This window comes from Cryptomeria japonica, chromosome 5, assembly GCF_030272615.1.
Source record: "Cryptomeria japonica chromosome 5, Sugi_1.0, whole genome shotgun sequence".
Taxonomy (NCBI): domain Eukaryota; kingdom Viridiplantae; phylum Streptophyta; class Pinopsida; order Cupressales; family Cupressaceae; genus Cryptomeria; species Cryptomeria japonica.
The window spans coordinates 42,925,948-42,942,760 of record NC_081409.1 but is presented as its reverse complement, the minus strand read 5'-3'; the positions used below and the strand labels follow the sequence as shown (position 1 = coordinate 42,942,760).

Below are 16,813 nucleotides of genomic sequence, written 5' to 3'. Positions count from 1 at the left end.
ATTCCAAGTTTCGACCTAAAAAAGCTGAATCCCTACATTTTAGGCTTTTTGCTGCTTCAGATGATCCACCTAAGCATGGATTTCAAATTTCAAGTTAATCCGGTTAAATTAGATTAAGCTGTGAAATTTTGAAGTTCCTCTGAAAATCTTCTAAGTCTGGCTAACGAAAGGTTTTGCAGGTACAAATGAGGCTATCCAGAAGTCCACCATGTGTTGAAGAGGCCATGATGGCCAGCACGCTAAAGTCCACCCATGAGGGGATGTGTCGAAGACCGCCTTGCATGGAGCAACCATCAAAGTCCGCCATGTATGCATTGGAGGTCATGTAGGAGGCACCACCAAAGTCCGCCCAACCATGTAAGAGTATTCTCCAAAGTCTGCCATGTTGGGAGAGATGCTTGAAGTCCGCCCAAGAGGAGGGATGCCTAAAGTCCGCCCTAGGAGGTGTCTCCAAAGTCCACTCAAGGTGGGAGTGTAGCCTAAAGTCCGCCCAAGCAAGAAGAGGGGCCATGAAGGAGCTAACGCTAAAGTCAGCCCAAGGAGGAGCACTCTCCCAAGTCCGCCAAAGTTTGGGGGGTCACATGGGTGCTAAGCCCAAAGTCCGCCATGAGTTTGGAGGCCATGGGTGTCATAGCCCAAGTCCGCCAAAGTTTGGGGGGTCACATGGGTGCTAAGCCCAAAGTCCGCCGTGAGTTTGGAGGCCATGGGTGTCATAGCCAAAGTCCGCTAGGATGATGGAGACCTCGAAGGTGCCTACTCCAAAGTCCGCCACACCCTAGAGAGGTCATGTGGGAGCTAACGACAAAGTCCGCCCAAGCTTGCCAAGGGTAGGGAGCAACCTCCAAAGTCCGCCATACCTAGGAGAGATGCCTAAAGTCCGCCATACTTCAAGGAGGGTCCTAAGGAGAGGTCACCAAAGTCCGCCCAAGGTGGGAGAGAGATGACCAAAGTCCGCCATACCTTGGAGAGGTATCCAAAGTCCACCAAAATTTGAAGAAGATGGAGATAAAATTCGAAAAATCAACCTACACATGGAAGGTCAAACAAAGTCAACATGATGTCACAAAATCCACAGAGATTTCAGAATTAAATCCAAAATGAAGGAATATCTAAATAAAAAAAAATCCTCAAAATTAAATCCAAAATGGAAAGTTTTTTTTTTGAGAATATTGAGGGAATATTAAAAAATTATTGGGATATTCATTCAAAATGGAAAGTTTTTTTCTGAAAGGGAATATTGGAGGATTGATGAATATCTTCAAACTTAAATCAAAATGGAAAGTTTTGTTTTAGAATTAGAAGTATGAGTTGGATGAATTTAGGGGTTTTGCTTAAGCCTTGTCTACAAATACTTCATTATCAAATTCATTATTACGGTAGCAACACTGGCGGTGGAACCATCATACGGTAGCACGTCCACCACTGTGCAGTGGAAACCACCGCTGTCGCGGAGCACAGAGACATAAATACAGCCCCCGCACAAACAAACACAGTCGTACGGTGGAGGGGTGTTGACCGCATGGGAAGGTGGCCGTAAGATTGGAGGTGCCAGTGTTGTTGTTGACTGTACGGGGAGGTTGTATGGCCGGGTTCCATGGGGGGGGACATTACAGAGGAAACAAAAAAAAAACGACGACGACGAGAGTTTTCAATGACATCTGGAGCCAGGACGCTGAAAATATTAGAGTGGAGAGAGAAGGGGGGTTTTGACATCTTATAATATCACATAAATGATGTGCGCCATGGACTTTCGTGTGGTTCTGAAGGTTGTAAATTGGTCTTGGCAGATTTGCCCTTTGGGCAGATCGGATCAGGACCAAGAACGCGTTAGGGATTTCACCTTACTTCCTAGTTTATGGTCAAGACCCAGTATTCCCTATGCAACTTAGGATCCCAACCTTATGGTTTATCCAAGAATACATGGAGGATACCGATGTGGTCCAAGCTCGATTAACGCAACTGTTGAATCTTGAGGAAAAGAGGGATCAAGCATTGGAAAATTTTGCAAAGCATCAGGGAGTTGTCAAAAGATGGTTCGATAGACAGGCTAGAGTCAAGGCATTCCGGATCTCGGATCTTGTCTTATACTGGGATAAAGCATATGAAAAGAAGGGAGAACATGATAAATTTGACAGGCTATGGAAGGGCCCTTACCAAATCTCTGAGATTCTTGGAGAGAATGCATTCAAATTGAAGACCTTAACTGGGGAAGACGTCCCATTACCTGTCAATGGGAGATATCTCAAGCATTACTTCTAGTCCTAAAGTTCAGGAGGTCTGCCTTTGTATATAGTTAGCCTAGTTTCTTTTCAGTTCGGTTTGTTTGGTTTGGTGTGTGGTGTGTTTTGGTTTTTTCCTTAGTTTTGTTTTAGGTTTTAGTTTAGGTGGTTTTCTTGGTGTCTTAGGGTAGGTTGGTTTGTTTGTTTTGAAGGGTATCCATTTGAAAAGGGCGATTTTGTGATGAAGCACTCTGACTCCCTACTGGATTGTCTGTTTCATTTGGTCAATCATGAAGTTTTTTTTTAGAAGCACGAAGAAGTTTTTCTTGATAAAATTTTGAGTCAGGCTGTATTTGCAATGAAGCAAGATTGGCTTATTGGACTCAGATATTAGTGTCCTTCAGTTATTATATCTTTTCACACTTCTAATCTCCGAGTCATTATGGTTTTCAGGCTAAGCTGTAATTGGTGAAAAATCTAAAATCTGGCTTCAGCGCCACCGCAATCCTCAAACCCTAGTAAGTTTCACTGCTTACGAGCCAAAGGAATTGACGGAATGAAAAGGGCAATATAAAAAAAAAAAAAAAAAGAGAAAATGAGAAAATGAAAGAGAAAAATCAAGAAAAGATGAAATAAAGAGAAATACCAAAATTGGCTAATGGGAATATACGGATAACTCCATCGGGGCTATGGATGCCCGGCTGGCAATGGAGCAATGTTCGTGAGCTTGCGGCGATAACCTCGTTGGGACTATGGACGTCTGACTGGCAGTGAGGCTCTATCCAAGATGCTTTTGAGGTTCAGGTAAACTACGTAGCTAATCACAGGGGAACCTGGAGATCATGATTGTCTTGTTGAGGGGAATTGACTCATTGCACACACATGGATAACTATGCACTTAGTACTCTGTCTCAATATGAAAGTCTCTTCTTGTAAGTGTTGTTTAACTCCTTGATTTATTGAGGAAGATTCTCTGAGTATTCTTCAAAGATGGATTGATTCTCAGATGTTCGCGAACATTCTTAGTGGTGTTGCCAGATGTTGTGACCATTTCACACATCGCCCCATCAGAATGGGGACCCCCTCTTTTTCTTAGGGTTTTGCTTTCCCTTAGTTAGGTTTTCTCTCTGCTTGCTTCGTTTTGAGTGAGTGAGTGGTTGCCTGGGCTGGCTAGATTAGGGCTACTCTTTGGAAGCTTGTTTTAGGGTTTCCTTCAAGCTGAGTCTAGCCTAGTTTTGGGAGGTCATTAGTTGTTTGCCTGGAACCTTAAGTTTGCCTTAGTGAAGTATTTCCTTTTAGGAGAATCAGGATGGTGAGATTGAAGAAGAGGGTGAATAGGTCTAAGGTCAGGGTAGGTCTAGATTGATGGTTTTCTTGTTAGAGTCCTGTTTTCTTCCAGGTCTGAGTCAATTGAGCAGAGTCAGCGGTTAGAGAGGGATGAAAGTGGTGATTTCGGAAATTGATGAATGAATGCACTGGATGATGAATTAAGGAGCTTTGGAAGGAAATGATCAATATTGTTGACTTTTGAGGCGTAATTGAGAAAGTTGATAAATTTTTCGCCTTGAAGAAGAGCTTTTAGGCTTTGGAATGATGAAAGCCAGTCTAGGATGAGATTTTCGCTCCTGACCCTTCCAAAGGATCCAGAGCAAAATCTCCCTTTGTTGCCTCCCTTGGGCCCTGAAATCCCAGTTGGGCCTCGCCTGGACGAAATTGGATGGAGAATTGTCTTGATAGTGAAGGAAGGAAGTTGATTTGATCAAGTTTGATGAAAATGAAATGAACCAAGGTAAGGAACTAGCCAAGAGGATGAATTTCGCTCCTGACCCTTCCAAAGGGTCCAGAGCGAAATTCTTGAAAGCTCTCATTTTTACTTGGCTAAAGGCAGGATCTTGATGGGGATGCGTGAAGAATGGTCTTTGTTTGCCTCTCAAAGAAAATTGGAGTTCAAAAAGGTCAAGAATCAAGCTCAAAAAGTGATTTTTGCTCCTGACCCTTCCAAAGGGTCCAGAGCGAAAATCTTTGTAACTCACATTGCCCTCCCAATTTTGTCTAAGTGTTGGTTTCTGAGGCATGTTTGAGGATGAATTGATATGCTTTTGCCTGGAGATGGAGTTGATTGATTTTGGAGAACAAGATTTTGGCCTAAAGGAGAATTTCGCTCCTGACCCTTCCAAAGGGTCCAAAGCGAAATTCATCATAAAAAAAAAAATAGCCACCGCAATCCTCAAACCCTAGTAAGTTTCACTGCTTATGAGCCAAAGGAATTGACGGAATGAAAAGGGCAATATAAAAAAAAAAAAAGAAAGAGAAAATGAGAAAATGAAAGAGAAAAATCAAGAAAAGATGAAATAAAGAGAAATACCAAAATTGGCTAACGGGAATATACGGATAACTCCATCGGGGCTATGGATGCCCGGCTGGCAATGGAGCAATGTTCGTGAGCTTGCGGCGATAACCTCGTCGGGACTATGGACGTCTGACTGGCAGTGAGGCTCTATCCAAGATGCTTTTGAGGTTCAGGTAAACTATGTAGCTAATCACAGGGGAACCTGGAGATCATGATTGTCTTGTTGAGGGGAATTGTGTTACCCATTACCCAACCATTAACTAAACAAAACAAGTTTTATTCTTATGTTGGCGAATTACCGCCAACAAAAGTTGTGTTGGCATGATCTTGGCCCTAGACTCTAAATGAATCTTGGCCATTCATTTCATTGAGACTCTATATAAACCCCTTCTCTCATTTGTAAAAGAGAGATTTTGAGAATTGTCACTTAGATGCTGCCAAAATTGAATTGAATCATTGAACTTGGGTGATTTTTATGAAATCTTGGAGTATTGTGTGGTTCATTAATCCTCAATTTAGTTTAGAATTTTTCTTTAAGTATTTTAGTTGAATGGATCTACATGAAATTTGTTTATCCATACCACTAGCTATTTGCTGATTGTAAATTTGTCTTGTGTGGTCAACTGGAATTGGATCTAAGCTTGACTTCGATTTTTACTTGCTCATTGATATGCATCAAATGGATGGTGTTAGTGTTGTGGGTATCAATTTGAATATCTATTGATTACCTTAGAAGATTGCACTAAGCTTCGTAGAGTTGTTCATTGTATGACGAAACTAATCCTAGTTGAATTTCATAGTCATTCACTATCTCTTGCATTCTAGGATTAGAATAGAATTCCTAAATGCTTTCCTTTTGCATTTATTTCAAAAATCTTTGTTAGATATAGATCAAGTGCTCATCTTGCTAAATCACAAGTCATTTTAAAACTGTGGCAAATACACTTCTATTCATTAAAATTTGTTTTGATTAGAACAACTGTGTAAGTCCCTTTGTGCATACAACAAATCACATTAGCCATTGAGTTACCCACATGTCAGGGCCTGACAATAGGAACCTTGGAGTTGTCTTGGTTGATCATATATTTAGCATCCGAGGTGATTTTGCTCAAGAGGGGGTAAAATATTTTGGTATTTTATTCTGTGATAGAGGTGTCTGAAATTCACATCAATAGGGCCTTCTGAATGCAATGACGCAACCTGTTTGTCTTGAAAATGGACCGAAATAATAGATACCCTCTAGATCTTGATATGAAAGCTTTGCTTCAAACCATAAAAACAAGACTTGGACTCGACAAGGGTGACTTGACTCGAGAATCGGGACTCGGAAAAAAAACCCAACAAAGTCTTGGTAGGACTTGGCAAAGTGAAAAACCCAAGAAATTTAGAGATTTGTAAGGATTTAAAACTTGTTTCATGCACCCTTTATTTAATAAACCTTAAAGGCACAACAACATCTTCAAATAGAAGCTAATTTGATCACATACACAAGTATACATCGATCACATAGCAAACTTAGTTATATAAATATAGTCAAATGTATACAAAACTCATGGACTATAAAATTCATGACATCAAATGTTCCACACAAATATCAAAAGAATAACTACAGGTGTATGGTTTAAAGGAGCCTACATCCCTCCTACGAAGGCATCTAAGGTATCTCTTGGATGACTCAGCAGCTATAGTCTCTATCCATGACTCCATGCCACCCTCACCAACATTAGCTATGCCTGTATCTACTTGTGCTCTAACCTCCTCCTCGGCCATGGCTACAACCTTAGCCTCTCTATTTGCTTGGTCAACCCAATCAAGGTCCTCATCACTAAAGACATGATCCATAGCCTTAGTGATCCACACAAGGTGTTAGATGTGAGAAAAACCCAATGATAGAAGGGGTGGGGAAACAAATTTTTTTTTTTAGGACAAGGTCAAAAAATTTCTTTGCCATTTTTTGAGATGTAAAAGAAAAATTTGAGTCTGGTTGAGCCCAGGCATAAGGACTCGCCAGGTCCGAGCTGAGTCCGTGAGTTCCTAGATTCGCCTAGGACTCGGATGAGTCCAAGTTCGGGCCATGGGACTCGCCCAAGGTCACTCTGCTCAGGACTTGTCGAGTCCAGGAACTCTGCTTCAAACCTTCAATGAATTCACGTCTGATGTCCAATTTAGATCAAATAAAAGGAAATTCTGACTTTCTCGGCTGCTATAAACTCAATGGCGAGCTCAGATTTTTTCTAGGAAACTCTCGAAATACCTTCACTAAAAAGCAAGAGAAAGGAGCCCCCCAAGAAATTGTAAATTCTATCAAGCGTTTCTGATTCTCAATGTCATCGGATGTAAGAGAAGAGCATACTTTGTTTTCAAGAATGAAATGACTCTAAATTCCTGAAAGAATGCTAACCCACAACTCACAACTAGCTCTGATACCATGTTAGATTTAGCTGTGAAGCCACCCAAGATCAAAATGGCTGAAGGAAAGAAAGATATGATCTAGGATAGAAATGCATGATATCAAAATAAGCATACAAAATTACAATAACCAAGATTTTGATGTCACAAAGATTGGACATCTATGTGGAATACTAGGTTACACATAAACATCATGTTGATGTTTTTATGCAGCCAAGGGTTTTTGTATACAACTTGAGAGAACGATAAATGTTATGAAGACAAAAGATGACCTACACATAACATTACCTCTTTATTTCTAGTAATGAGACTACTTAAACAAATGAAACTATATCATTGTCATATTCATCAAGCAAATCAATGGCATGATAGAGAGCCTAAATTAGCATTCAATTCAAGCCATTTAGCCAAAAATATTGATTATTTCTTTCTAGAGAACTAATTTACAAGGCTATCATTGTAGAAAAAGTTAGACCATCAAATGTTGTTTGGACCAAATAACCAACCAATCTTCACAATAACAATTTAGTTGTGCAGAAAATCAAAATAAGTAGACACAAAATTAAACCATGATAAAATAGACCATTCACTTGTCATAACTGTAAAATACTCTCTTTGGATAGAAACCTCACCAAAATAAAATAGATTTAACATTTTTTTGAAAATTTTATTTTAATATTCAATGTAGATTAAAAAGTAGACACAAAATTAAAGCATGTGTGACAATGTATTGACAGAAATCCTAGCATCTGAATATAGATAAAATTAAACCATCATAAATTAGACGCAAAATATGAAGTATGAACAATGAGCGAAGTTATAACCTCGGAATATAGACCATTCACTTGTCATAACATTACAATGCTATTTGTTTGGATGGAGGCCCAACCAAAATAAGATAGATTTAACGTTTTTTATCTTGTTGAATTGAAAGATCCTTGTGATGTGCACTTTGAAAATTTTATTTAACAATTATTCATCTATTTGTGTGCGCTGGCTGAATTTTATGTAAATACCATATATATGATATGAAGTTATAGAATGTATTTGTAGCAGTGCTATAACAAAAAATTGAATGCCTCTGACTCAAATGCACCGCTTCCTGACTCCTTGCAAATTTGCAACTAGTTGTGCCTTCTATGCATGTATCGATGAGCACAACTGCGCTATTCATACACTATTTCACTATTTCACAGGTTTCAAGGGTTTCAGAAGTTGGCATGAGATTGGTTAAGGTTTTAGGTGCAATTTAAATGTGATTTAAATGCAAAAAAAATATTGAAAATTGCAGTCAATGATTTTTTAAAAAGATGGGATTTTTTGGGGTAAAAAATTGTTTGCAGGACAGTTTTGCAGAAAATATGTATAATTGGGATTTTTTTGGAGATTTTTGCTTCTTTTATATGTAGACTGATTTTTGGCATCATTAAGAAGGGATCTATGGATGGTTTTCCACATTAAGGCAACTTTTTCAGATTTGCATATAAGTTTTAGATTATCATGTTGTAGTTATCAAAACCTTGTATCTCATCCTTTGATTGGTTTATTGGATAGAGATTTATTTTCACAATTTTCAGTATTGACCCTGTTTATTTCCCAACAATAAGCATATTGGACCAATAGAAATCCACAAACCTTAAAATCTAACAAAATGCGTAGCAATCCTTTGGTTCAACACATATGCAGCGGGCTTCACTTCTCCAACTTCAAAACAAATGCTTACCACACGATATCAATGTCACCCAAGTTCAATGGGATGAAATATTTGTCTTATAGGCAACACCTTTGCATATAATTTTATAGCAATCTCAATAATAGGAAAACAGTTTATACCACTAATAAAAAGCCTTACTGCATTTGTGGTACTTATAAATGCTGGAAATAATATCAGCAGTTAAAAGAAAACTAACCAAATGCTGCACATCATGTTGGAAATGTTGTCATTGATGTCAAAGGTGATGGTTAAGGAATTGGATAGCTGTGATTTATATGAAAAAGACATCTCCATAATTAGATTTATGATCAGAATTGAACATGAATATCTAGTACCCCGTGACTATGGTTTCAATGCAAATGATAGTCTTCACTAGTCATACAGGGAATAACAATAAAAGAAGTGACCAAGTAATTGGTTCGATTCAAAAGTTATTGATAGCACAATTGAGATGGCAGCCACTATACATAACAAGGGTAGAATAAAGACAGTGATTCGAATTGAAACGGTAGAAAATACAAAAGGGCATGACTGGTTATGAATACCGATAAGGATAGTGACTTAAAGCATACACAATAATAAAAGAAATACTATAGACAACGATCTCCTACTATGGAAATATGTTTGATGATAACTCAAGAACTCAAAGGTGGCAGATTGATGCATATATAGAGAGAGCCGATTGACAAAGGTGGTTTGTATTGAAGAATGTGACCTGTTTGCAAGCCGATTCCCTTGGCATTAATATTATACGGAAGTTTCATCATCACATATCTCTCAGCCGATTCTATTAGTATGAAGTTCGACTACGTAGTGCTCCATCAAAGGTAGCAGATCATGTTAATAAACATACAGAGAAACTCATGAGAAAATCGACTTAATATAGTCGATGAATATCTTTCATATGCAGCGCTTTGTATAAAATAGCAAATGACAGAGATTAATGAAAGATGCAGCCAAGTTAATAATATGTGTATGATGGAGCAAGAAGAGTGATATTATATTGAATAGCGCTGGAGTATCTAAGACAGCGATAATGGTACAAGTCAGCTTTACACAGGCTGTCGCATTGGATAGAATGAGAACTAATAAATAATATGATTCTAGATGCAGTGCTTCAATTCAGTGTTAGAAAAGTCATTATAGACCACGACTTTGACAAGTCGTAAACAGAATTAATAATAAGTTTATATATCTGCAGTGAATAAAATTACTCTGTTGATCCGATGGACATAGTGAAAATATTCAAGCAACAGCGATAATCATTAGTCAGGCAGCGATAAAAAGAAGAAGACATGGGCATATAAATTATGTGTAAATCGCATAGTATTATTGAAGTTATATTGAACAAGATATTAATGTCATTAATGTGTGGAAGTAACAATGCGAATCTGCAAACCATCCAAGCCGACTTCATCCATGATCGGGTAATCAGAAAACTTCTTTAAGGAATGATCAGATCTTCATGTTAATTATTGAACCATTCATTTAGAACAGAAAACTTCATTCGAGCCGACTTCATCCATGATCGGCGATCCATATATTCGGTGCATTTGGAATGGATGGTAATCTATCGATCTAGCGGAAGGTAAGACTTACTGAAGGATCAACTTCATAAATCTGAAGGGTCAGATTTATCAAACAAATATGTGACTGAAGACAGCCGACTAAGATTGTTAATAACAAAGGTTCAAATCATTAAGACATTGCAGAAGTGCGATAATTATCACATTGCCGATTCCTTCAATAATAAAAGACAACATCTCAATACTTAATGAAAGCTATATTTAAGTCATGTTCGAAATCTTATGCTATCGGGAGATGTCAACTAAACAAAAATGCCACGTCACATAAGAGGAAGAAATATATGCAGAGGTGAAGCATATGTGGTGGCAGTTTGCATATACAAAGCAACTATATAAGCCAGCGATTAAGGGAATACAATAAAGTGCGATTTCATCAAAATATAATTATTAGCAAGGTGCAATTAAAGATTATGAATACAGTAGTTTGTTAGACAAGAAAATGGTTGAACAATTACATGAAGCAGTCATTTGAAAAGGCAAGCAAACAAATAAAATATATATGCATCGATTAACATGATTAATGTTTGTTAATGATAACAAACTAAATGGATGGCCGATTCTATTAAAGAATTGTTTATATGAAGCAAAAGCAGCGTTCAATATTTAACCAAAAGGAGGTGGCAGTTTGTGTATACAGCAGTTTGTAATATTAGTGTGAGAAGAGGAAAAGGTACGATTTGTTAAGATTAAAAATCATAAAAAGCTGTGATAATAAAAGGGTGCGATTTGTTTACTTGGAGTTTAAGTTCTCTTGTGGAGAGACATGTCTTCTTGATAAAAGACATGTAAAATCATAAGTAGAGTGTGGAGTATGTGAGTGGAGAATAATAATTCTGAAATTATTTCAGACTAAGAAAATATTAATGTGAAGGATGATATGTATATGCTGAAAAATTCAGAAGCGTGTGAGAGAATTATGCTGAGATTATAACTCAGAAATTAAAGAGTTCTCAGAAATTTGTGATGATATAATGCTGTTATAAAGATAAAGTTATTTCAGAGATAATAAAGGGAAAATCTAGTTGTATGAAAAGGAAGATTTTGTGAACTGAACAAAGATGAAAAACTCTTACTCAGCAATAAATCTTTTGGCCCAAATTTTTTAAAGAATCGGGACTTGGCAAAAAATCGGGAAAAAATCGGCAATAAATTGGCAAATTTATCGAACATTTGAAAATATATAATTTCTTAAAATATTCTTTAAAAAACACACATATACACTAAATTTATAGAACACGGCAAACTTTCTTTAAAATATATAGTTTGTGCCTTGTAGATTTTCTTGGACATAGCATATTCAATGTATATAGCGTGCTGATAGGATTTGTAATGGCAAGCTTCTTTTATTAACAGTTTATTGTGAGTGATAATAGACTATCTTCTTGATAAATAGTATTCTTATCAAATCGTAAAGACAATTTGGAAAATCTTAAAGACTTTATTATTACAAGTTTATTGTTAAATATTTCCAAAGGTAATACGAAATTCTAGTTTGCTAATCTTAATAATAAATCGGACGATAGAGGTTGAGCTCATTTTCCTGGAAACTACGAAAAAAAATGAGCAAAGACAAAAAATCTGTTCAATTTCTGATTGCCGTTGGTTGTTGGAGGAGTCCCTTAGTCGCGTGTTTAGGAAAACCGAAAAAATGAAGCTGCCGAAATCGCGTTTTTATTTTTCCCGTGCATTATAAAATAACGACTTTTTAGGGTTGTATCAAATTCGAATCGCTTTTTTTAAACACGATTTTTTCCCTGCGAACATTCCGATTTTTTACCAAAAATTGCCTGCGATTTTCCAGCAGATTAAATTGGCAGGACAAATGACTCCTGATAAATTGCGATTTGGACGAATTTTTCATCCTTGGAACTGAAGAATGTGTTCTAAGAGAGAATTCATGTGGCATATGTGTGCCTATTTGCTGTGATCATTATATCAGTTTAGAGGCAGCATAAGTGTTATTCTATAGCAGATTCTGAAGTGAAGTTTGTGATCAGTTTGGTGACTAATTTTGAATCAGATTATAGCAGTATCATGAAGTATATTGAAGCAAAGATTGTGAGAAATAGTATGACAGATTTATAAGAGTTTTATGAGGAGATTGTAATCAGTTTTATGACATGTTGATTGCCATAATAATAATCAGATTTGTGGAGAGGAATTGTATCCATCATCTATTGTAGAAGCAACACTGTCAAGGTGGAAAATCAGATTTCTATGAAGTGGGTTGGTGCTCAGGAATTCTGAAGTGGGAGTTGGTGCTTCTAGTGGGTTGGCACTCACAAAATTGAGAAGTGGGAGTTGGTGCTTCCAGTGGGTTTGTGTTCACAAACAAACTTAGGGGTTGGTGCCTCTGTAGGTTGGTGCATACGAACATTGTAAAAGAAGATATTCATATAAAAGCATTGATTTGCTGTGGTTTTCTTCCGTAAGGGTTTTCACGTATATATCTTGTGTTCAACTTGTGTTCATATTAGATAGATCACATATGAATGTTAGTGTACAATGAATATGTTAATGAGATAAGTTATATACTTGTGATTGAAGTTGAAAAAGTTTAAATTGGTTGTTATACTGATTCACTTCCCCCTCTTAGTATAACCGTGTGCTCTTTACATCAGTCAGATGAAAATTGTTTGCGAAGGCTGGAAACTGTTTTTGCAGTGCCTCAAATAATGATAACACCTTTTCAAATGACAAATAATGTTGAAAAATGTTCAAACACCTCTATAGATGCTAGCAACAAATTATCACATGTACCTGTGTCCTAATTTGTGTGCTGAGAGTGGTGAGGACTGAATTGTAGCTGGAAATAATTCTCGAATTACTGAAAAATCCTCTTCTTTCTGCACTTCCAATGAACAATATTCCAAGACGTTTTTGTGAAAGCTTGTATGGCTGTCTTCATCATTGCATATAATAACTTCTTTATGGGGTGATCCACATGCAACTCAGAACATTTTTTGTATATCTCAAAATAAATCTTCAATATTTCAATGCTGATAACCTCTTTATACAAAGATCTGCCAGAACCAAAACTGCATATCACATTTTTCTGATTTTTAATATGAACATAAACAAAATGGAGAGAAAACAATGAAAAGAGTGAACAAGATGAAGAAAGGAGAAAATGTGGATGGATAGTAAATTTCACAGGTTTGCATGTGGTCTGCATTGCATCACTGTTGACAAAATGTAAGAATGGTGGATGGGCAAAACAATGGCTGCTGCATGTGGTTGTCACTGCATCACTGTTGTATGAACCACTTTGGAACAAAGACAACCAAATGGATGGCAAACATAGAGGTCCAGAAAACTTGCTTTGATAACATATTGAAAATGTGACACAAAGGAGAGCTAGAGGTTCCAACATATCAATCAGTCAATAATTCATCTTCAACATTTACGTTATTGCATTCTCAATGGCTTTATAAGCCCATTCAACCTACTAGTTACCCAAACCACTTTCCCAACTAATAACAAATTCTTATTTAATAAATTAACATTAAAATGTCAATTTATTACTTATTATATCACCTAAATATTATTCTCTGTCATATGCTAATAAATTGCTAACAGTAGTAATCGAGATGCATGATGTTTGACTGTGAGTTTTTTTGGAGAAATCCATCTTATGGTACTTTAACAGAAAGAAAAAGTCAATTTAACCTCACTTACAAGGAAGGTCTCTCTCTATGTTAGCAAAAGAAAGTTGACGCTGAGCCTTGGAACCAAGAGCCAATGACTTAACATCTGTGTGAAGATATTTTAAATATTTAACTGCTACGAGCAAAGTCTGCAGTAAGTCTAAGCTCGGTTGTCATGAAATATATCTTGCATCTTGAATGAAAAACCCAATAGTTGTCAACTGGATTAATGCTATAAAAGTTTACAGCTTTCTCTAATCATCCAAGCGTTACAGAGGAGAGGGCCTTGCTAAGACAGGGAGGTATTAAACACATAATTTAACTCTACTTAAATCAAGCTCAAAATATCTCAGCAGAAGGGATTTCCACCACAAAGTCTGCATAAAAGAATTTGTGGCCCAAACTTTGTGAATCCCTAACTTGGTTGCCCATCGTTAGTGGGTTGTTCACCATCCTAAACTCTTGTCGCTTCTAGATAGATTAACATTATCAGATCTTTGGGTCCTTCACAGCCCATCTCTTATTTAGTCGTGGACCAATTTAAGATATTTTGACACAGTTGTAGAAAGTGTTGTCATTACTCCATCTCCATTATCTCCAATAAAGAACCAAGCCCCTGAAATTGCATTGTAAGAAGACAGCATCAGGGATTTTCTTGGCATAGAAGCAAAAACCTTGAAATAAAAATGAGTAATCACATTTCAGCACACAGCGGTAGGTGTGTGCCTAGTCAAACTGGCATGCCAGTTTTGGTCAAACCTGCCAAATTGTGAAAATGTTTGCAGGTTATTCAATAACCCACCTGTAATTTGTGGCATTTTCAAAAGAAAATCCTTTGCATAATGTTTATAAAACCCGTGTTTATTATTTGTGAGATATTTAGCATTTTTTAATTTGCTGTGTTTATCCTGTTTTAAACCTGTGTGATTGAATTCCATTTACCTTGTCAATGCTGTGTAAATGTAACGTTATTATGTTTCTTTGTTATGGAATCTTGTATGTGTCTGTCAATTTCTAATCAACCCTTTTAACTATATTGATATAACTGTTGGGAGCACTTGAACTATTTGTAGGCGTTTTGGAAATATACCCCTAAATGGTAAATATATTCCATGAATCAACATGGTTTTGAGTCTTTTGACCAACTATTGTTTTGTTTTGATGCAGGATGCTTCTGGGAAGTGTCAGCAACTATTGCCTTAACAATGCCAAATGTCCTGTTACTATCGTCAAGAGTAGTCAATAATGCCCCTGATAATAGTTTCTTCAAGAGTTGTTTCTCATCTCACAATCTTTGTATGAAGTATATCTGTACATGAAATATTAATGCCTTGTTTCGTGTGCATTATTTATAATGATTTGCTAACATGTTATGCTGTATTTGAGACATATATAGGCATAACATTTGATATTTAGAGGACCTATATAGGTGATATGTATTGATGTGTTTTATTTATTCATTAAAGGTACAAGGAGTCTTTATTAAAGAACACATATTTGAAGTAAGTTATGAAAATGAATCTCTATTCTGCCAATAAACTTTTCTGCAAGTCAGTTTACTTTTAATAAGTAGCCACCATTCTAACTCCAGTAAATCGGCCACATGCATTAATTGCGTACAGGGAACTGATTATAGCTATCGTTGGTTTTCATGATAAAGATTCACCTCATCTAGAGGTACGATTTGTAGATCCCAAAACCCTCATAAAAAGAGGCATTGTTAAGATCACAAGTGACTTCTGCTCATACCAAATTGCAATACAACTTCGACATTATGTGGTACAGAATGTATACCTCATCCCATGGATTGATAACTGATGAAGAGTGGCATTTTCCATTGCACCTCATTAGATTTGGATATTAATCAATTTATTAGATCTAAAGTTCATTTTCAATTAGCAAATTATGTTTAGGATATTAAATGTAGTTCAATACATATATAATTGATTTATTAAAGTTGGGTTAATGTGGTTTGTAAAAGGTTACCAAAAGTTTGCATTTGTTCTTATAGCTAAATTATTAAAAAACACATATTTGCATTTAATGTTTACATGTATACTACTATGAATATCTTAAGTATATATTTAAAATATGTTGGGAGATGTTAGTTTGGAGTGCCTTTATAACATATGTTAGATATATGCATTTAAGATATCTGTACAAAATAATAACTTGTAGTTTAATGAAAAATAAATTTTTATTTTCACCTCTAACATACTAAAATTTGATACGAGATAATTGAAATTTTTACACACATATATAAATAAAAAGCTATGAATTTGTATAGATATAATGGTATATGGACATCTACAAATACTCTATATATAAATTTATGATTCTATTTTCATTTTCTTCTAACTAGTAGGAATGACTAATGTGATTTGCATAAAAATCATTGATGCAAACCATTAATGCACATATTTTGAGACATTAGCAAATAGGAAATGAAATTGGATTCAAATTAAACAATACATGTGCTCTTAATGAGGGAAAATTAAAAATGAATTATTAACAAACTATTATTAATATAGCACAAAAAAATATTTATGTAAAATTATTCAAATGGAATTTCATTGCTAGTAGTTGTGGTTGGTTGGAGGTGGATACACATGCCATGGCCCTAGTGTTTGCATGGTCATCTTAATCAACCATCTCAACCTATATATATATATATATATATATATATATATATATATATATATATATATCACAACCCAAGTGTGTACATGGTGGTTTTAATCAATGCCCACAACCAACAACATAATTTTATCTATATAATTTTACATATGAATTTTGTAACTATAATTTATTTTAAAACAAAGCATTGTACTATGTGTATAATTCATATGTATAAACAAGTTTTATATTATTTGATTATGTTATATTAC

General features: G+C 36.0%; 1 protein-coding gene across 1 annotated transcript in view; it reads left to right on the top strand.

Annotated features, from left to right (window-relative positions):
- The window catches only part of LOC131039963 (universal stress protein PHOS34), a 126,645-nt gene extending 111,204 nt beyond the window's left edge, over window positions 1–15,441 (top strand). The window contains exon 6 of the mRNA XM_059221209.1: window positions 15,093–15,441. Coding sequence (XP_059077192.1) covers window positions 15,093–15,128 — 36 coding nt within the window. The 3' untranslated portion in view covers window positions 15,129–15,441. The remainder of the gene's footprint in view (window positions 1–15,092) is intronic.
- Window positions 15,442–16,813: the final 1,372 nt, after the last annotated feature.